Source organism: Centruroides vittatus, unplaced genomic scaffold (assembly GCF_030686945.1).
Source record: "Centruroides vittatus isolate TY-2023 unplaced genomic scaffold, ASM3068694v2 contig_301, whole genome shotgun sequence".
Lineage (NCBI taxonomy): Eukaryota > Metazoa > Arthropoda > Arachnida > Scorpiones > Buthidae > Centruroides > Centruroides vittatus.
This window is the reverse complement of record NW_027121927.1, coordinates 1,429,942-1,453,951: the sequence shown is the minus strand read 5'-3', so window position 1 is coordinate 1,453,951 and position 24,010 is coordinate 1,429,942. Positions and strand designations below refer to the sequence as shown.

The following is a 24,010-nucleotide window of genomic DNA, read 5'->3' as shown; positions in this document are numbered from 1 at the left end:
GTGACTGGTCAAATGATCTCGAACTTAACCGCGACTCTACTCCAGTCAATCGAAAGACCTTCCTATTTAAACAATATCATAGTTCTTGTTTCGCGTGTTAATCCGCTGATAATAGATTAACTGGTGTCAGTCCTGACGTGATTGGGATTTTGCGATCTTCGATCCACACACATCGCTCGAAATAGACATCCTAAGAACGGAGAGGTCGGATCTTACCGATTCGTGCCGAGTAAGCGGTCACCTGGTATCACCCGTGACCCTCGGCTTGCTTCACATTTATAAGAAAATGTTTCTTTGAAAGAGGACTTTTTGTTATTGTTGTTTGAGAAGCCAAAATTACGAAAGAAAAATAAATAACATGAAAATTTTGCAATGAAATGAATTATCACTTGATCCTATAAAATTAAAGGCTTGCCACCTGTGTTAATACGCATATAGTGTTAAAATGCATTTTCTCTATTTTCGAAAGAAATCATTTTAATATCAATAGTCACAGATAATTTTGGTTTAGATTGCACGATCTCTTCCGTTTAGGCTCAAAGAGTTCTTCACTTCTCTATCTTTATTCATAAGATATATGTTTATCTTTTCAGATGTTTACATTCAAGAAATAATTTCGCTAAGCGGTTTTTGTCTATTTAATTAGATAGTCTTCCCGTTTTATCTAAAGCGATTTAACGTTATCCCTGCATTTTATAACCTACTTTTAGTTTCCTAATGTCCAAATCAAATTATTCTATTCTATTTTACCTTATTCCATTCTGGATAAATGGATTCGTAAGCCACATTTTCCATATAATATGTTATTCCTTCGTTTAACCATATATCGTCCCACCATTTCATCGTCACAAGATTTCCGAACCACTGTTTAAAATTAACAAAAAAATTTATTTAGGCTTTATTTATCGTAATTATTTTTAAAAATATTGTGTAGTATAATAATATTAATTAATTAAAAATTTGGTTATCTGTATGAAATAATTGCATACAAACTGGAAAATAATTACAGTCAAACCTGTTTTTATGCGCTCTTTTTATGTGCGATTTTTATTTGTGCGATTTTTTTAATGCGAATTTTTAATTTCTGCGGTATAGTTGGCGACTAGTCTCGTGCGATTCGTCATGTCTTACGTTGACTTATTATAGCTAAATAAACTTATTATAGCATAAATGCACTTATTATAGTAATATTATTGCATGAATATGCGAAAAATGAAATAATTTACTTTTTAAGTCAACAAAACACCACCTGGACAAAAATATGTAAAACAGACGATAGACCAGACGATGCAGTCAAGTGCTGACATCTGTTGTCAATAAATTCTATTTCGTACGGTTTTGAGTTATTTTCTATGTGAGACTTTTTTTATGCGGTCCCTGTTGACCGCATAAAAAAATATTTTTTAATTGTGTTGCGAAAACTATTAATTACAGCCATTCGTGAAGTTTCGTGAGATTTTTTATGCGTTTTTTTTAATGCGGTCCCTATCCCCCGCATAAAAACAGGTTTGACTGTATTTAACAAGATGTTAATCTCTTTAAAACCGCATAAAAAAATATTTTTTAATTGTGTTGCGAAAACTATTAATTACAGCCATTCGTGAAGTTTCGTGAGATTTTTTTAATGCGGTCCCTATCCCCCGCATAAAAACAGGTTTGACTGTATTTAACAAGATGTTAATCTCTTTAAACAATTGCTAAACTTTCGACATTACGAATAGAACAATAATTTTTATTTCTCTGCTGTTATATAACTATATAACAGAGAGACAGTGTGGAGATCGGTCAAAAAACGACCCCCGATTTTTACATTTTTGTACTTAGGACATCTTGAAACTTAACAGAAATAAACTCCGAAGTTTTTTGCATTTTTATATGTATGAATGTTTGTTTGCGGGGACAAGATTTTGTTCTCCCTGTTCGAAGTTTAATAACTCCTATGCTTTTGGTCGAAAAATTTCTGAAAGTTTGCATTACAGTTTGAGTATATAGAGGATTGATGATATTAAATTTTGGTAGTTAAAAGTCGAGGAGATGGAGAGATAATGAGAATTGTGTGTATCTCCAGTAGGATCGGACTTAATGATTTTACTCGTTATCAGCATTTACAATGTTTCTATAAAACTTATTCCTATCCTTCAAATTAAACTTTTTGACATTTTATAATAATTAAAAATGTAAAAAGTCTTTTTATAAATATAACAGATGGGCGCCACCAAAATTTTAAATTAATGTTGCCGGGGAAGTTGAGCAATTCGTTGCTGGTTTATTTGATTAACTTACCTGATGAGCAATTTCGTGTGCTATGAGTTTTGTGATTCCTTCTTTTTTATAATGATTGTCTTTTTCTTCGTTAAAAGCAATTTGTCGTTCGGAATATATAATTAATCCCCAATTTTCCATTCCACTCACTTGGAATCTTTTAGCCAATACCATATCTAAAATACAGTTGTGGTTAACCAGTTGAATTTAACATTATGGTACGGTATGGATCTGAAACACTAAAACTAAAACACAGTTTAGTTCAAATAATAATAAATAATGAAAGAATCGTAAATAAGAAAAATAAAACACATTTCTTATGTATCGTATAAAATGATAAGACCTAAGATATATATACATATATAGTATTGGGATAACTAATTTTAAAAGTATGGGATTGAGAAGTTACCGAGCACATTAGAAAAGAAAACTTAAAAAGACATACAAAATATCTTCTTTTCTCCAAAATCTCATGACATTAATAAACGACATTGCTTTACAACACAAAATAAATGTTAGCATGAAGGATGATTAACCCAAAATATTACTAATATAAAAGCCATCGTCTCTGTGTGTGTGTGTGTGTGAATTCCTTATAAGATGCTGCAATTTTTGTTCAATCCAGGTGAAATTTTGGTTATATTCGTTTTATGTTTCGGAAAATAAAGGCTACTTATTTTGCGGAAATAAACGTTTTATCAATTTTGGATCGGCGATCGCACTTACGTGGCAGTGACGTTTGTATTTGACAAGAAAATTTCTCTTAAGTTGCACTTTAAAATATTTTGACAAATGACGTATTTTAAACACACTTTATTAAATTTAAGATTTAAATTTAAAAAACAGATAGCCTCATCGTGTCACTTCTATAACAAATTTTAAAAAAATGTTTCCATAGTGACAGATGAGTCTATTAATTGAAAGTAACGATCTAACGAGTCCGTTATTGCACATCTAACTAACTGACAGTACATACAATTTATCTTTGTTTTAACAACGTGGAATTAAGAAATGGCTTTATCAAGAGCTGCAGAAACACGATCACGACGTCAATCATCAAAACATTATTAACGTGTCTATTACTAAAGGAAGACGGCAAAGGAATCTTTTGAAAGACAATAGCGTTTACTCAGAATATATTGCATAAAGAAATTTTATAAAGAAAGATTTTAATATTATTTTAATATAATGGCCTAAATCTGTTAATGCGTGTGTAAGTGAATTCTCTGTAATTCCTACTATTTTTGTCCATTCCAGGTGAAGTTTTCTTTTGTTGCTCTTTATCTTACAACAGTTAATATTTCCAAAAATTAAATAGTTTATATTAATACTAACAACTCTTCTTGAATTTATTGAAATCTCTACTCTTCTCAATTCTCCAATCTCTACTTTCTCATAAAAAGTATTCCGGGAGATTTCTTGTTAAAGATAAATTTTGAAGTAGAAAAATGTAAAATATTAAAAATAAACTACATTTTTGATTGAAATATTTGATTCGGTCTAATTACACTAATCAAAACTACTTTTTCACTTAAAACAAGACGTTCCGGGAAAGATATCAATTATTTGTTTTAGATTTTTTATTACGAAAGGAATAAATACATCCACGATTGTGCATGGTGCGAATACAGCAAACTATACATTCAGTGTATAAAAGAGGATATAGCAAGAGGATGAAAAACATTTGACATATTTTCAAACACGAAGAGAACAAGACAGAACTAACTCATCATTGGAGATAGTGATAGTAAATAAACATATAACGCAGATATCAAACTAGGAAGTCAAGGTAGTTAACAATGTAGTTAAAATAATGAAAAATGGCAAAACAATGGACTCAGTCTGGATACTAACCAGATGCAAAAAATTATGAGGAAAACAGAAATTACAAGCTAATACCAATAAAATTATTCAATTAAATACAGTCGAGTCCGCATAAGTCGTCACCCGGATAACTCGACACCGCAAGGTTAATTAGTCATTTTCTGTGGTCCCGTCGATTTAGGCATTAATGTTAAAAAAACTCGGTTTACTCGATATCGTTTAACTCGTCACCACCGGATAAATCAAAATACTTTTTCGGTTTCACACTTTTTAGACGTCTGATAAGTCGACTCCCCTCCTGAAAAAATGAGTTCACACCGTACAATAAGCTGTGTGGTATGAACTCATTTTTTAGGGGGGAGTCGACTTATCAGAATTCTAAAAAGTCTGAAACAGAAAAAGTATTTTGATTTATCCGGTGGTGACGAGTTAAACGATATCGAGTAAACCGAGTTTTTTAACATTAATAACATTAACGCCTATGTAAGTCGAACAGTTCGTACAAAATTTGACTACGTAACCGACGAGTGTCGAGTTATCCGGGTGACGACTTATGCGGACTCGACTGCATTACCACAGAAACCCGTGTTAGATATATCTCTATGTATAAGAATGAAGATTATGTATAAACCGGCGAGAATCACCAAATCAAAGAATAGAATACAAAACAAACAACAACTAACCCGTTATATATAAAGACCAACAATTTCCGAATTATTGGGCTAGCAAATGGCTATAGTAATATTAATAATTTAAGTTAATTTGGTACTAGAGTTAGGCGTTAGGCGCCATCTCTTGCTAAATTTAATAATTAGAATTTTAATTAAATAATTTAAATAAATTTAGGCTTAACTGGAAGAAAAGAATCGGCCCGAAGCGGGATTCGAACCCGCAACTTCTGCTATCCGTGCAGACATGTTACCAGTTACGCTACCCGGACCTTCGGTCCGATCCTCCCTTCCAGTTGATATAAGATTACCGTACAACCATCGACGGCTATTACAATGCTACTTGGCCAATGGTGCCTTTCGCTCATGGGCAACTAAAAAAACCTTTAGACGGTTCATCTAATTTGAATTCAATTTTTTATTGTATGAAGCTTAGTTCGTTAAAGGGGATTAAAGTATTACATAAAAACTGACGTTAGTACAATTTAACAAATTAATATAAAAGCTTAGTACTACACGATAAAACACAATAATAATTATCTTTATTCATATTATGTAAATCTAAAATTAGTAAAATTTAACAAATGAATTAAATAATTTACTGCAGGACAACACAAAAAAAATACACAAAAATATTTTTTTGAAAAACGCGATAAGGTTCGCCTAATTTACGAATTCACCTTCTATGATGCAGAATTTATGTTAATACTAGAAATCCTTTCTTTGGGATGTGACTGGCCTTGTCCAGCTCACATTCTTGAGAAAAATGAATCGTGTTCTTACTTTCTTAATTTTGTTAAAGATATTTCAAACGAAACGCTTGCTATCTTTCCATAATTTCAGTTGTTAGCTGGCAGTTATTGACACCAAGAGTATAGTATATCAATACGCTTGGTTTCTATGTTTTTACATACCACTATTAATCTTTGTGTTTAGTGTAATACTCTATCCAGAGTGATGCACATAATTAAAGTAAATATCGGATGCATTAAAATTATTAAAATATTATTTAAAATAATTAAAAAATATTCGTCACCCATCTTCGGAGCATCGTAAGACACTTGAAACAATCGTTCAAAAAACGGTAATGCTTCATTTGCCGTTTGTAAAGCAAAATCTGTTTCCGTAATTTTTTCTGGAGACGCCCAAAACTGTATCTGAAACAAAACTCGAAATAAGAACGTAAATTTATTATATCACAATGCTATTTTAAACAAATTCATTATGAGTGGCATTTGTTACAGCTACAATATTTATGAATCTTATAAATAATGTGAATTTTGATAATAAGAATCTTAGTTATTTGTTGGTACTAATATAAAGTAATTGAAATTGTTTTCTTCAAGTTTTCAATACATTAACTAGAATACAGGACAGTTTTTCTTCGTCGAATAACCGAGAATGTCGTGATATCTGGTGTGTATTCAAGGTCTGAAGTAAAGGCTTCCATGAAACAAATGTTAGTTTCAAAATTCGTCGATGTACAGTACAAGTTGAAACGCATTACAAAATTGAGGCAAATGAAAAAAGAAGACCATCCAAAAAACAAAGATTAAATTAATTTTTGCATATGCAAGTACAGCAATGATGAATTAATTAATTAAAATAATACAATATGTACAGTTACTGATATGCAAGAGGATTTATTTTGTAATTCGAATAGCAATTGAGTTCATTTACGACAAAGTTGATACTGTTTAATGTGGCCACCGTTTATTGACCCAGCGGAACGCAGTGTGTTCAACGATAGAAAGTAACATAATGGAGAATTATTCTGACGGTGGTAACGCGAAAAAGACCACGCTTCACAAAATTGTTCTCACAAGTCAGCGACTATAATTAATGTTTCAATTAATGTGCCACTGTTGTAAGTGTAACAGAAAAGTTTATATTAATTTTCAGACTTGTCTTTATAATTAATTCATCTGTACAGTACTTTAAGAAATAAATTTAATTTTTTATAGCTACATATTCCTATAGGAAAAACTTAAAATTAAAATTTATGGAATTCATTTCCCCATTCCCTAAAACTTATACCTATCATATTTTAACATTTCGCTTCTATTCCGTTTTTCAAATATCAATATGTGACTGGTTCAAACACCGTTATTATCTAGGAATTATCACATCCACAGATTCCAAAAATATGTTACCCTGTATTTACCCAAAATAAGGTTAGGTAAAATAACACTAATTTCAATAAAAATAAATGTCTTTCAAATTTATATTAAAAAAATTAAAAATAGAACAACTAAAACAGAAAAAACAGGAGGAAGAGATCAAATTAGTAATAATTATGTTCATGTTAAATCAATATCCAAAGTTATTAAGAGTGTATAGCGAACAAACAAACAAACGTCCTCATTTATATATAAACATAAACATTATTTTAAAAAAGTTCGTATTAGCGATAAAAGTTTTGAAGGAATACTCGTTTCCCAGATTCTCTCCTGGTCTCAAAATATGCACACGTATTTAAATAGCCAACGTACTTACCCTTCCGTTTCCGTCTCCATTTTTAGTCAAATTTCCTATTACAAACGCTACCAAATAAGTCGACATTTTCATAGACCTTTCGAAGACATCAGCTAACCACTCGCTTCCCCTAATTTAAAATTTTCTATTTTAATCCAAATTTAAGCAGAAAACAGATTTAATTCTATATAACACACACAAAAAAATAATTTTAATTTTTGTATTTTATTTTATAATGAGTAAACTATACAATAAATTAACGATATTAGTGATACGAATCACATTAAATATAGATTAATACGTTTACTTATAAACTAATTAAACATTAATAAGATTATACTCTAATTTAGTATTCTTATTATTGGTAAATGTGTATTATATCTTTGGTTTGACCAAACAAGTAATTGAGTAATAAAACAAATTAAATGAAAATACAAACACTCTCAGACTTATTATAGAATTATTTAATTATTTTTATCTCATAAGCAGCAAAATTACAAAAGTGTATTTTGAAATGTAAATAAAAAAAATGAATACTACGACTGCGAGTGTACACAGCTTACAATAAAAATGAAATGAGAAAGACAAAATAATTGGCATAATATCAGAGCTTCGATCAAGATCGAACACCAAATTACACGAAAAGTGGACATTATGCCGATAATATGTGCATGCGATAATATGTCAGTATTGACGGCTTAAATATTTAAAATAAGCGAATTCGAAAGGTTTCGGACTTCTTTGTCCTCTATCTGAAAATACCGCCAAAGCTTGACATCACGCACATTTCAGGTGTTATATATAGCACCCTTTATAAGTCAGGAGGAGAGAGAAATATCTTGGAGAACGATACTATAGGTCATTGTAAAATATTTATATGAACGTGAGCATTATTCTCAGTAGTTTCGGAGATACAACTCCGAAACTACTGCGAATAAGTGTAAAAAATTGTTTACATACAACAATAATAATGAATGACAAATGTTATTATTGTTGTATGCATGCATAGCATACATACTACAATAATAGCATCCATAGCATGCATGCATGCATGCATTCTCTACAGACGAATTAATTACCTCATTTCGGATCTGAGAATAGGCATATTGGAAAGAGCAGTCATGTTCCTCCACCTGATTATCGTTATATCAAAGGTGGCTTTCAATGCGGGTTCGTCGAAACAAGGAAAGGCTTCTCGAGCGCATATTGATTCGAATTGGGTTAACGCCATACTGAAAATGAACCAAAGCAATAATAAATAATAATAATAATATGACGGAAAAATATTATTATTATTGAAAAAAGTATTCTATTTCAAGAAATTATTATTATTGATAAAAATAATTACCTATAATCAAAATATTTTATGAAACATTTCAATCCAAACAAAAACATCTGAGATGTAAAATAATTGTACCAAGTAACACTTATGCTAATTTAGACGACAGTCAAATGTTTTCTTAAGAGCTAATCTTTGGTAAAGATAAGCTTGACGCTTGGAAATGGTACCCACAAGATTTTTATCTGTATTATTGTTTTCTATAAATCGCTTCCAAGCGCCAAACTTATCTCTACCAAAGAAAAACGCTTAAGAAAAAATTAGACTATCGTCTAAATTGGCATAAGTTTTTTACTTGTACAGTACATCTCAGATGTTTTTTGTTTGGGTTTGCTATTTACACTTAGGGCAGTAAACTATATAGACATATTTAAAAAGAAATTGTCTGAAATTATTCCATAATATGAAAACTTTTTATTTTGTTAAAATAACTAACGAAAAAGAAAGTGCAGAAAACTCAAGAAAAAAAACCAGAAAAGTTAAACTTTATTTTTTCTTAATTGCTTTAAGTTAAACTTTCATTTTTTAATTATTGTCTTTTTTATTCGTCTTTCATCATTGCAATTTAAATTTAAAAAATTTCCAGTAGCCGGATATAATCAAAAGCGATTTTATTACCTTATCGCAGTTGCCATAAGATGGGGCTAGTTGTGGAGCGCAATCGGTTTGCCATAGCCGTGTCCCATCTGAGCGTTAATCAGGGGAGTTAGTCATAATAGGCGGACCAGTTTCGGTTAACAGACACTGGATATACCAGATGAAACACTTTCTGCGCAAGTAAAGGATGAAGTGATAGCTGTGCCGAATTCCCATCCACTGATGAGTGGTTCCCGGATTTTCCGAATTTATCCGAGAATCCGAGGAGAGTTCCGAAAGTGACACATTTTGTTTCTAACCGACGAAAATGAAATTAGCAAAAATGTTCGATTTATTCAATTTTCTTGAATTTATAATTTCAGGGAAAATAGTGTCATGTATGCGGTCACTGATGCCTTTGTAGGTACCAAAAAATCCATTTCGGATTTCAGAACAAAAGCAGACACAGGTCGTCGTTTTGTGAACGTTGCTGCCAGGTTGAATTACTTTATGCCAAATTCAGTTTTTTTTCTTAATTGACGAAAATAAAAGTTATTAGCTTCTTGGCTATCTTTGGCAACGTAAACTGTAATATTAATGGTTTCATGTATTTTAAATATTGAAAATTTAACTTAAATTTAACTTTATTGACAAAAGTTAAATTTATTTATTGTACAGTCGTCGATATAATGTGGCTTATGTAATCAAATATATTTTTATTATTTTCGAAAGATAGTAATGCTATTTAAGCTTTTCCCTCAAATTCCTTCAGTGATATGTCGAACGAGACACATTACTATCGTTTGCCAAAGCCAGGGACGGATTTACATAAGGGCATTTGGAGCCGGTGCCCAGGGCCTCACAAAATAGGAGCCCCACAAAACTATGTTTAAATATAATTTTTTTCTATTACCACGACAGCCTAGTGTGGCTTAATCATGAGGGCCACAGACAGAGAAAACCAAACCCGGAGGAAAAAACCTATAAAACATCGGAAAATTTCGGGAAAAAAATTTTACCTAGGTATTTTTTAATTAAATTAAAATAATTAGTTTTACACAATAAAATATATGTATGTTTACAATAACCTTATTTTTAAATGAAATTTACAACTTCTTAGTTGAAATCTAGTTGAAAGTACAGTATTTTGTGTAAATTTTCTAAATCATAAAATTTACCTACTCTTAAAGGGGGGCCCCCACCGGCCTCTGATTGTTAAATCCGGCCCTGGCCAAAGCATGATTTATGAGCAGTTCTTTAATTTTATATTATCAAAATGAAGCAAAAGTCTTCTTGAAAAATCTATCCTAGGATGAACATTTTGAGCATAAAAATTTTTCCTAAGACCCATTACGTGTACACACGTGTGAGATAAGCAGGGGGCCAGGGGTTAATCCCTTCTGACCACTTAATCTGCACGGATTGTTAAAACCCGACCTCGTTGTCGTTTCGGATGGCTTAGGATGGCAAAAGTGAATGGGGGAGTGCGTCGGTACATGGACAGGAGTCTTTCCGGAAAAAGAGCTTGACAAGTCGACAGGTTAACAAATAAAGCATTTATTGATTAACTAAGGTTAATATACAAAGATCGGTTACATGTCTATCGACTATCTATTTCTCGAGTATATGCGGTTAAGTTAAGTTAAATGCGGTTTACAAATTCTAAAAAGGTGGCTATGAATTACGCATATTTCGTTCTAGGGAGAGAGAGTTCACAGAGTTCTAACAAATATCTCTATGTAAGACTGGACGGTATGGCTGAAGTATGACCGCCGACGGTATGAAAGATTCTGCAGCCGTTGAACGTCTTCTCCGACGGGATCCAAGTCCTTTGCATGGAGATAGACACAAGCACAGTAATAACTTCCGTGTGCTGACGTTCCCTGAGCGTCCGGTAGCAAGCGCTCTTATAGCATTAGTTTGGAAAAGCGATCCGTTGTTGACAATGACTTGCATTCTTGACAATTAAGTGTCAACTTTCTCACCTGACCATAGTTGGAGGAGATCTCTGCTCCGATACTCCGCAAGGAGTTTTTTCTCTAAGAGGGATGTTTATAACAATTTCGAACGTAAAGGAAAGGAAAAATCAATTCAGTTTAATTTAATTAAAGTTATATTAGAGAATAAATTTTTGCAATGAAGGAAAGGTACATTATCAAAAAACGTAATAAGGATACGTAATAAGAAAAGTTAGTCGAATTGGTAGTGGGTGTAATGATGTAATAAATAAATTTTAAAAAGTTTTATTTTACTGCAGGTATATAGATAATTAGTTCATTACATTTGATGAAAATTACATAGCTCTATGATATTTTAAAATTAGCAAACTTTAACCGATACTATTAGAATTACCGAGTATACCTCCTATTAAATAATTCTTTAAATTCCGCAACCTGCACGACATATGAGAATAACCTCGGCGATTTCAATGATCCAAAAGCAGATGATTTATAACTTTATTTTGTCTGGCTGATTGCATACTTTATTAAATGCATTTAATAAATTGCTTTTCTACTAAAAAGGGGCCGTAAACTTTAAAATTATTTTAAAAATATATAAATATAAAGTTATCTACATTACAATAAATATTTAAAATGGTTTACATTGTATTGCAGCAACCGTACATTTAAATACAGATACACTTCGTCCTTAACGTATCAGTGTTACAAACACCATTACATTAAGGACGAATAATATAATTAGTGTCAATACATTAAACTGAAAATGCTTTCGACTGACTTAACAAATCGCAATCTTTGAAAACCAAACCTCATGTTACACCAAATAATAACATTATGGTTTAAGTACGGGTAAATACGTTTCTAGAATCACTCAATCGCTGCACGGAAATAACGTCATACCACTTCGTAGAAATTTGCATTCCTTCACTAGTATTCAAAATATTTCCTTTCATAAACATTTTAAAGTTTATGTGTTCTTTAAAATTCTTTTTATATATATCATTCTCATAAAAATTATATAAAAATCTTAATATCTGTAAAAATCTATTATATATCCTGTTTGTTCTGTCTAATAATACCAAGGTAATTAGCGAGGTTGAGGCCGAAGTTTTAAACGCGAAAACGTGTACGTCGGACGTTCGGCGCCGCTTTCCTATAAGCCTAGAAGTTTGTCAATGGTGTTTGAAAGTCATGCTCGACATTCCAAGCGCCATTGTCAAACTTCTGAGCTTACAGGAAAGCGGCGCCGAACGTCCGACGTACACGTTTTCGCGTTTAAAACTTCGGCCTCAACCTCGCTATTGTTGACATTTAAGATGTATAACAGTTTCATGTTTTTTTAATCTTTTACCTGAAATTTTGTTGCTTCTTTTATATAATAATATGGGAATTGACATGTGCAATATAATCTATAAACTATGCCTGCATTGTCTGTGTTTCTTCTTTTTTATTTTTGTCCTATTATTTTTAGGAAATATATTTTTTAATTTATTGCATAATGCAAGCGCAATACATATACGAGTTAAATTTGCATATTTTATTTGAACATTTTTCTAATAAAGAAGTAAAAGTCAATAAGTGTAATATAATATTTTCGAATTCAAAAGGGAAAAATCTGCAATTAAAGCTGTTCGTACCGCCAAGCGTTTATAAGCGTTTCTTTTTTTTTTCTTTGCCGGAAAAGATATGCAAGTCGTGCTTTTCCCCGGCAAAAAAATTTAAAGTGGCGTGTGGCACCATCTGTTGTAAAATTTTATTTTAAACTTTTTATATTATTAATTATTATAAAATAGCAAAAAGCTTAATTTTGAAACTATATATAAGTTTTATTAAAAGTTGTAAATGCTAATAACGAGTACAATCTTCATTAAATCCGATTATCCATTGGCACCATTCGAGATATGATACGTACCGTACATGAAACTTTTTATCTCCCTACCCCTTTCACATTTGACCACTAAAATTTAATAGCATCAATCCTCTTTATACACAAATCTCCCTGCAAAATTTTAGAAATTTTTGATAAAAAGGCACAGGAGTTATTAAGCTTCAAATTGGGTGAACAAATCGGGTCTCACACAAATACAAACTCAAACATTAATATCCATACAGATAAAAACCCAACATTTTTTGCATTTCTCGATGTTTCAAAGTCGTGAGTTCAGAAATAGAAAAATGTTGTGATCGGATCATTTTTCACCGATCCTCATACATTCCCTATGTTATACGCAACAACCGGAAGAAATAAATGACAAGTTTAAAAGTACAGGTTTTGTTGCTATACGTCACATTTCATTCCAAATACATATTATATATAAATAATGTTTATTAAAAGCAAAATTTCTCAGAATCATTACAAAATGTATTTTATATTACTGTATATTTTTTAATTAATTAATTGCCGTGTGATGCCTAATATCGAAAGATCCATTGTCGGTATAAAGGTTGTTCACAAAGAATACTATAGATGGAGAGCCGCCTTCAAAATTTGTTCCATGAATTAGTTAATTAATAAATTGAAAGAATAGACATCAAAGCATAGAAGATAATCAATGATATTCATTGTGCGAAAAATTAAAACTGAATATTTCCAAATGTGGCATTGTAACATATTATATCTTTCATATAATTTATATATAAATAATATTTATAAACTTTTGTTTGAAAATTATAAACAATATTTTAAAATGCAAATAGTGATGTCTTTTTTATAACTCTATTATTGTATTTATACGATAAGAGCATAGAGTTTATTTAACTGTACACTAATACTGTCCTGCTTTATATTATTTTTTAATGTTTTTATAAAGTTAACCAGATTTTAGTTTACCCAAGAAACTGTACGTAAAAACTCCTTAGATATTTAAATAATCTTCAATCGCAAGATATGTAAATTTATATATTTATCGTGTAGTAATACATTTATGTAAAACAAAAAAAAAATATCTAATGTTTTCACAGATGTTTTTCGAAAGTATATATTATTTCACGACAGGTTATGACATTAAAATGACAAGAGCTAACTATAAAATTTTTAGTCAGGTGCTGTGACACCTGTTACATTGTACGGAAACGTATTATTCAATTTTTTAATAATATGTTTTTAAAATCGGTAGGACGAGACTTTATAAGTAAACAGTCTTTTCATCGAATTGTTTAACGATACATTAAATATATTATTTGTTTAGCTGATTCATAACTGTATTATGATGATTATAGTACAACTTTATTTTCACGTTATAATCGATTTGAAGTCATTTATTTTATTTCGATATAATTTATCGGTAAGTAGGCTAATTTCTTCTTGTGTAACAAACGTATTTAAATTTCAGCGTTTTGAAATAACAATAGAACGTTCGTGATAAACTATGTATAGCATTTTCTTTTGAACTCAATAATAAAATTTAGGCTTATCTATAACTTTTATGTATATGTTAAAAATTGTATAAAATTATTATAAATTGCTGTTTTATAAGAAACAAATGTAAGGACATCAAACAATTCTAGCATACAAGTTAAAGAATATCAACACTTACTATTCGGTGATGTTATCTGCGTTATCGTCGTAGGAATAGTAATAAAATCCGTGCAGTTCTTCTTGTAACACTCCCTCGAATTCTATAAACAAACTGTAATTTCCTAAAGACAACTTTTCTAATAAGGTCAAAATTACAAAGTCGATTTCCTCATCGTAATCCATTCTTAATATTTTCACATCATTTCCAGCATCTCTTTGAATTTTAATACGGTCCAAACTTAAGGATAAGCCCTTGGAATGAAAGATAACCGTGTCTGTACTTTCTACGCAAGCAAAATTGATGTTTACACTTCCGTTGAACATAAAATTGTCGGGTCCCAAATGCGGTTGGATTTCCAATTCGTAGTGGTGCGGAATGATGGTTTTCGGCAGAAAAATGCTTCTCGGTTCCTTCGGTGTAAAAATTAACACACAAAAATGTAGGACTAATGCAAAAATCACGAGAATTGCAACCCCCGCAATTACAATGCAAACCAGAGATATCCATTTCCAATTTTTCAAAAGTACCGGTTCCCATTGCAAGAAAGAAGATTTTTTCTTTCCTTCGATTTCTAATTTATCCATTGTTCTATGAATAGCTAAGTGTAAACATGGACTCCAACAGAACGCAGAGAGACGTTGATTCCGAATTTAATTACTTCTGTTAGTAGTTTCAAGGATAAAGTCGGCGTGGTTCTACTCTCGATCCCCGTCAGAGTAGCACCACCTAGATAACAAGGCCATTTCGCTGACTCGTGACGTCATCAATAGAAGAATGCTTTTTTGCAGATTTTTTAGTTTTTAATAATATTTTTTTATTCATTCTGTTTATGCCAGAATTTTTACTTAAAATGGTTAGCTTAATTTATACTTTAAACGGTAAACTTTTTATTTAATTTTATTCACAATATCTAAGGTATGATATTTCATTTAATACATTTACTGAAGCTTTATTGAATTATTTTTCTCACATTTCAGAAATTTATAATGAATTTTTATATAATCAAAAATATAATACTTGGCAATATAAACGTTAAAAATAACGTTTCAGTAAGTTACCACAGAATTAAACAGTATAACAGTATGTAATCATTTTATAAATGCATGAGCAAAAATTAAATTTTAAACATTTTTAAACTTATTCCTGGAGATTTTCTTTTATTAGAGGCAGACAATAAATATGTAATTGGAAAAATAGTAGCGACAGCATCTTTAGCTAAACTCGGATACTTCAATGATGCTCTTACTATCTTACCTGTTTTCTCATCAGAAAATCTAAGTATATCCGATGGTCACATACCTGTAAGTTATTAAAAAATAAAACGAGTAAGAACATACTCAAAAACAAATACTTATCAAAATAATAACATTTTTAAGTAATGAGAAAATAATTATATTAAAAACATCCATTTGTAGTGTAATTTATTATGCTACATCATTTTCATTTCAATTTAGCAATTAATTTTTTTAAATAAAAAATTTGAATTTTGTTTTGGAATCATAGCAGATTATTCGGATCGATCGCAACTATTTGGTTTCTTGGAACGGCTCTTTCAAAAATTAGAATACAGAAGCCCTTTTATGATCCACGTAATTTGATTTACAAAGAACACAACACGTCGATGACATTTCAAACAAAATTGGACAAAAACTTTTTACAAAAAACAGTAACACAGACTTACACTAGAAATAGGACTAACGATTAGCGATCCACGTGTTCAGCGATCATCTTCTGATGATGTCAGAGAATCATGCCCGGAGAGCGAATAGACCTTGATCTAGGTAGTGGTGGTCAGAGTCGATTTTCTTAATAGATTTTTTTGTAAGTCGTTAATTACCACTAAATATGTTTTGAATTGCTATTTTAAATGACCAATGCAAATATTCTTAAATATATTATACTTTACACGGGTTATAATTTCGTCACACATTTAATGTACATCTTTAGTCTTTGCTTTGGAATTCTAATCCAGATCAGAACGTTAATTTCGATGGAGTTCAAAAATCTATCGAAACTATAAATATAGTCTTATCGTTAGATTCGAATTATACACAACTAATTAAAATACTGAAAATGTTACATTATTATTATATTACTAGGGGATTCGTCCCCACTTGCTTAGCCCACCTGTTCCCAATATAGATTATTCATAGCAAAAATTTTGCTATGAATAATCGATTTTATAATGAAATAATGAAATTCATCGGTTTTCGATACTGCCATTTCTATTATTTTCCCATGGCAGAAAAACGTCCTTGACGATTATAAGTTAAGTATTTTATATAAAGAACCTCGTAGATAAAGATTTGATAAAGTTTTAAAAAATTGAATATATTTTTAAAAAATCTAGCAAAGAGTTGCGTAACATTCCCGGCTGTTGTGAGATTATATTTTAAAAATAACCTTTGTATTATTAATCAAAATAAATAAATAAAATTTTATGTCGCGCCATCTGTCATGAAATTTTGTTATAAAAATTTTATATATTTTTTAATTATTATGAAATAACAAAAAGCTTAATTTTGAAGATAGAGATGATCTTTATATTTAAAAAAAACAGAAAAATGTAAACGCTAAATGTAAATGTTCTAACAACGAATGAAATCTTCATTAAGTCCGATCCCACTGGAAATATGATACATGACGTCCCTCTTATCTCCTTGCTTCGTCGACCTTTAAGCATTTTTGTCTTTTAAAATGCCGAAATCTAATTTAATAAATAATTCTTTTATATAAAATAACATATATTGAAAGTTCTAATGCATTTTCATATTCTCAATTGGCTGAAAAGTACAAGACTCACAAAAATTAATCTGAAGACAGAAATTCTCTAACAGCAACGTTTATCGGAAGTAGGAAGTTTTACTTCAAGGCTTCAACAAGAGTTCAATATATAATATTTCAATATATAATATTTTCTCGGTTCTAATTTCAAATTCATAATGAATGGAATAAACCATCTTGAGATGATTAAAGACAAAGAATGACTGAATAGAAACGAAACCATTTTTTAGTTTTTGTCAGATTTACACGAACTTGCGTAAGCATGCAACATAACAGAAGTTACTGTTCATCGACGAAGCAATCGTATTAATCACGCTAATTGTGAAAAATTTTTCATGAAGAATGTATCTGTAAACTAATGATCATTTTTTTTTTAGATGGATCAGAATAGATTCAAATATTCCTTTTTGTAATTAAATATAGCAATGTTCCTTCAGAGAACTTCTAAGATGAAAATATGAAAATTTAAGAGTCATCCGTCCGAAGCAAAATTTAGCTTTATAGTTTTTTACGTCACAAAATATGACTGAATTCAATCAGTGATATCACGGAAGTACTGTACGGTGCAATCAAAGCTCATCATAAGACATCTTTTTTTAACATGTGGCTTAAAAACGCAAGACTTTATTTAAAATAAAATCAAAATAACATTTACATTAAATAATCTTTAATGAATGGTTATTCATTTATATACATTTCAAATCATACAATCACTCATGTTAATTTTCAAAATACAGTATATAGATTAACGAGAAGAAAATACTCGAAATATTAATACATTTTTGTGAAAAGTTAAAATAAACAAGTTTTATGATTTCTGGTAGGCTTCTCGGTGTGATTCTTCCTAAAATGTTTAAACCAAAAGCAGTTGCATTCATATTGAAAGGTTATGCCATTCATTCAGCATTTTATATGACGCAGATAGATTTACTAGTCTCATAATTATCTCGAAATCACGGCAATTTTTTGGATAAAAATTTTGACAGTTATTGTAAGAGTTTAGCATTTAATTGCAATAAGTCATATTATGTCCAAGCAATGATACAGTACAAGGATTATACATTCTTTAAATCTTTTCGCACAAATCATAGAAACTAAGAAAAGAAAACTTTTCATAATTTAATAAAATAATGGATTAACTGATCCACTTCTTTTCTTTCAACCAATTTCCGACGCATCTTCGAAATGGCTTATGCTTTTCCAATTTTTCTCGGCTTTCGCTAAGAGCCTCTTCAAATTTTTTCACAATCTTCTCATCTTTAATTTCTTTTAAACGAAATTTTATAATATATTCCAGCTGAAAATTAAAAAGTACTTTAATATTTAAATGTATTTTGATTTCTTAATATATAACACGTAATGAAGTTTCTCGAAAAGAAAGATTAACCCTCTTCCTCTCCCCCGTGGAGGGGAATTTCGAAAAATCTCTTCTTAGTGTGAAATCTCATGGCCTACCCCAAATTTCAACGTTTAACTCCTAACCGTCTGAGCACTGCGCTTATTATTAGTATAAACCCATCTCGATTATATATAAATATTACATACTTGCAATCTATATAACTATACAAAATAATTTGAAATACCTTTTGGAAAAGCTCTTCGTTAACCATTAAAATATTTGTGAGATATAAAGCTTTCTCAAGATCACTAGAAAAACAAATTAATTCAAAAATAAATAAACGCTATTTTATTTGCTTAAATTACTCTATATTTAAATGCAACAAACGTTTAAGTATCAAATAAACATTCGAAATCTTGATAAGAAATAAAAAATCAAATTAACATCAAGTTATAAATTTAATATTTTTAAATTAATACGAACTTACTGGATATATCACAAAAAATATTTTTAAAATTTTAATAAAGTAACTAAAGGCAATGGACATATACAAATTTTCTCATTTATTATTAGTTTATAATATTAGAACTTAGTTCTTATTTAAATATACTTAGGCTGTTTTTTCCAACCTCCGATGGTCCAAAAAAAAAAAAAAAAAAAAAAAAAAAGACAAATCTAAATAACAAAATAAATTTGTTACCAAAAGTTAGGTACAAACATGGTTACATTTCGTCATAATCGCCGTGAAGGTTGAGGCATTTGTCATATCTGTGAACGAGCTTTGCAATCCCCTCTTCATAGAATGTTGCCCTCAATTACTTCAGGGAAGAGGTGGAAGTCTTCATACATTAAAGGTGTGTGAAGACCTTTCACTTTTCACCTTTCAGACTTCCACCCAGCTTGGAACTTTTTAAACACCCAGCGTATAGCCCCGATTTAGCGCCGAGCGACTTCCACCTTTTTCCGGAACTGAAAACGTGGCTAGAAGGTCAGAGGCTCGAGACTAATGGAGATCTTCAAAACAACGTTAAGACATTTCAAGTCATTGACGGCAACATTCTATGAAGAAGGGATTGCAAAGCTCGTCCAAAATATGACAAATGCCTCAACCTTCACGGTGATTATGTCGAAAAGTAATCATGTTTGTACCTAACTTTTGGTAATAAATTCATTTTGTTATTATACTTTTCTTTTTTATGGACCATCGGAGGTTGAAGAAACCGCCCTCGTATAACTTAAACCTACAGTACAATGAAAAATCGGCTCTTGCTTCGTCAGTAAATCGAATCCGTTAATCTATTCAACTTCTGTCTATAAATTCGAAAAATGAAATTTTATGAATGTAGACAATTTATGGTTCCTGTTAATATTTTGTTACCGTGTAGAAAGTGTTAGGAGAAAACTTTTAAACGAGATCAACAGACTCTACAAATTAACGGTGGCGACTCGCGATAAGCACTGTAGAATGAAGCATGCCAAAAAAAAAAATAAATAAATAAATAAATAAACCAGCAATTTCCCGGCAACATTTAAAATTTTGGTTGCGCCATCTTTTATCATATTTTATTTTAAAAACTTTTTATTTTTTAATTATTATAAAATGGCAAAAGCTCAATTTTGAGGATAGGGATGGATTTTGTAAAAATATTGTAAATGCCAATAATGAGTGATGAGTGTGAGTGATTAGTGACTGACTATCGTCAGTCACAATCACTCACAGCACTCACACTCACACGTATTATTAGCATTTACAATTATGGGCCTATTCTATTATGGGACTATTCTAATCTAAGATTTTGGCGGAAGGCTTTTTTATGCCATTCTAATGACCGCAGCTCGAAAAAAAGTTAAGGAATCTTAAATACATTACTGATAAATTAATTCTAAATTTTCAAAAATTTCTGCTTACTTTTCTATAAAATAGACGATGTTTTCGTTATATATTCGAATCAGATCTGTCCAAGTTTCTCTTATTTCGGTAGCAATAAAAATTACAGAAATTAAGGATTCTAAGTCCGTACTGACGTTTAAAACTCTAAATAAAATATAGTTAACAATTTCAATATAATAAGTAAAAATTTTTAATAATAATTTAAATATAATATATTATTATTAAAAATTTAAAAATACATTTTAAATTTATTTTTAAAATTCCATAAAGAAATAATTTATAATATCAAATTAAACATTTAAAATACTCTGATTGTCAAAAAGGTTATGCACCAAGAAGGAAGTGTTGAAATCGAATGAAACTTTGTTAGGGTAAACATAATAACGATGATATAAATTGATTAGATATGAAAGCAAAGAGATGATTTTCTCTACAGCAACGATCCATTTAAAGAGATTTTTAGTATCTTGCAGAATCTTTTCTTATCTGAATACATGCGACGATATGATGGGGCTTGCAGGCACCTACGCTATTCCACGACAAATTTGCCCACAAATACTGCAGCTTCCGCTCCAGATTCCTTATACTTTCATATAGCCCAAGCAGGAGTGGCATGAACTTTTGCAGGTTCAGATTCAAAATTGTGCGGGGCTAAAACAGCGCATTTATATATACTTCTAAATTTTATAATATTAAATTATTTTTTGTAAGTACAAAGTGCGGATACATACATATAAACATACAATTAATTTTACAACTTATAGTTAGGGTAAACTACATTTTTTTGTTTTTTTTTTTAAATTAAAGATAGTTGACGGTAATTTACATAGTAAAAATACATTGAAGAATACTTAAAATTTTTGTCTTCACAATCCATTGTTTCATAGTCACTATTGATAATAAAAAAAAGCACAGATCTTCACTTACAGAGACCTGCCAGAAGAAAGATATTTTTAACCAATTTACATTTTTTTAAGAGACATAGCCTCAAATAAAGGTCCTCTCTGTAAAGATTTGTGTGTGTGGTTTTTTGTTTTGGTTTGTTAATAGTGATTGTGAAACGAAGGATTGTGAAGACAAGTTTTGTATTTTTTAAATATATTTTTAATACATATTTTTTAGTTTTTTTAAATCCGGTATTTTAATTATATGTCCTGAAACGAATTTAGCCTACTATTCACTTATGACATTATGCTTAGGATTTTGCAAAACTTTCGATGAAAGCTATCAACGGCCCTTTTAAAGCGCGGGGCCGAATTCCATAGAACGCACTAATCCCGCCTCGCGCCGGCCCTATGATATGCCATCTGGTCCAACAAATGTTCAATGAATGACAAAACTGAGACCAGGCAGGCAAAGAAATGCAGCTATGAGATAATGAACCCTGGAAGGCTGCCACTGTGATCGGCTGAACATTGTCTTACAAGAAAGTGGCTGTTTGCAGCCCTGCTATAGAAAGTAACACATGACAATGCAAGATTTCCTGCTGTGCTGTTAATATCGATCACATCATTACTACAGGTGACTAACTATTATACTAGATAATTCCCAGAAATAGCAGGCCGAGATTGCCTGCTGTGGGAATAGTGTGCCACTCAAAAATAAAGACGGAATTGAGGCGTTCACCAATGCATCCACACTTTGACAAAGTAGTCGTCCATTCCTAAACAGAACCGAGATTCACCGCCAGTCTGAAACAGTGTATGCTTCTGTATCACATCATTGCAAACGAAGCCAACAATATTAGCGTGCTAATGGTAGAACGCATACACTACTGCTAAACCTTTGCTTCCGGTAAGATATAATAGATAAAACAAACAAACATTTTCGATCTTATCCAAGATCTGCCTCAGGATTTTTGGGTCAATTGAAATCCAATTATGGAATGCTAAGGTTCGAACGTTTTGAAATTCAAAATATTTAACAAGTTTAGAATTAAGAACACGGATTTGAAATAACATAATAAATTAATATATACAAAAAATAGACCAAAATTTTGTATTATTATTAATATTATTTAGTATTATTATTAATATTTTGTATATATACAAAATATATACAAAAAGTAGCCTGTTGGCTGGTCCCACATTAATAAGAAAACATCGGGACGATGTTTTCTTATTAATGTGGGACCAGCCTAACAGGGAAATAATAAGCGTTGATTAATGACTATGATTGGTTTGCTCCTCACATGCATATAGCCAAGCATATGATATCGATTTACTGTCGTTGAAATTAATAAACTTTCCCGTTCGGCTAGCTTTGTATATCTCCAGGGTCTCTAGGGCCCTAATATGGTCAGTCTGGAATCTCAGTCTCGATCTTTTTTATAAGCCTGGTGTTTCGTAGGTCGTCGGCCTGCACCTCAGGGACAGTTGCGTAGGTGGACAAGGCGTAGGTGGTGTGCCTTTTCTTATCGATATCGTATTTGTGTTCTATGATTCTTTTGTGTACCGATCGTTTGGTCGACCCTGTGTAGACAAAATCCCCCTGGAACCTGTGGTCCCTGGTCGGGACACTGTATACCCCTGGTGCCCTGAAATCATCCGGTTTGTCTTTCGCGTTCCTCAGTAACGAGTATATCATTTGCGACCTCTTGTGTGTCAGTTTGGTGCCTTTTCTGCGCGCAATTTCCCTACATAAGACATGAAAGCTTTTGTTGTACTCTACGATTGTGCGTCTTGGATTAGGGTTCCCATCCGGATTCCTGCTGGTACCCCCCCCGTGGTCTATAGGGATGCGCCTCGTGTGTCTCCTATAGAAGTCCCGGGCTAGAGTTATGGATTAGGTCCTTTTTTTGAACCCATGTCCTACGGCAATGTCTTCGAAGTGTCTAAGTTCCCTAAGCGTGTCTTCCCAACTAGAGTTGTGAATTCCCTTCTAGTTAATTCCCGGAAGGCTGCAATCTTATATGGGCAAGGGTCAACCGAATCTGCCAGTACGTAAAATGACAAGAAGCAAGGTTTGTAGCACAGCCTTGTCTCTATCCCATCCTTGCTAAGCTGAATAGTGATGTCTAAAATGTGTGCAATAGTTTGAGGGTGAGCCCGTGTGGGTTATCATTCATGTTGTCTAAAAAGTTGTTGATATTCGGCTGCTTTTTCCAGATCACAATCATGTCATCGATGTACCTTTTATATATAATCATTTCTGGCATGAATCTGGAGATGACTTCGTTCTCTAACTGCCGCAGTACCAATTCACATAAGTTGCCTGAGAGGGGACTCCCCATAAGTACTCTCCTTTTTTGTAGGCATGTTCCGTTGTCGAACTTAAAAATAGAGTTGTAGTACATGAAATGGGTGAGCCTAAGACTTGTTTACGTAAACAATTTGGAATTACGTAAAGAACGTAATTCCAAACTTGTTAAATA

At 31.4% G+C, this 24,010-nt stretch overlaps 1 protein-coding gene across 3 annotated transcripts in view; it reads right to left on the bottom strand.

Moving 5' to 3' along the window:
* LOC136972740 (aminopeptidase Ey-like) overlaps positions 1 to 24,010 on the bottom strand; it is a 108,714-nt gene that overhangs the window by 25,711 nt on the left and 58,993 nt on the right. Inside the window, exons 1-6 of one of the 3 annotated variants that reach the window (XM_067267355.1) lie at positions 14,642 to 15,432; positions 8,309 to 8,461; positions 7,251 to 7,359; positions 5,791 to 5,911; positions 2,284 to 2,438; positions 751 to 864 (exon numbers count right to left, since the gene is read on the bottom strand). The exons of 1 other annotated variant lie outside the window; for it this stretch is intronic. In XM_067267355.1, coding sequence (XP_067123456.1) covers positions 751 to 864; positions 2,284 to 2,438; positions 5,791 to 5,911; positions 7,251 to 7,359; positions 8,309 to 8,461; positions 14,642 to 15,207 — 1,218 coding nt within the window. In that variant the 5' untranslated portion in view covers positions 15,208 to 15,432. Of the gene's footprint in view, positions 1 to 750; positions 865 to 2,283; positions 2,439 to 5,790; positions 5,912 to 7,250; positions 7,360 to 8,308; positions 8,462 to 14,641; positions 15,433 to 20,655; positions 20,782 to 24,010 lie in introns of those variants that run through there. One more of the 3 variants, XR_010880382.1, reaches the window with a different exon arrangement.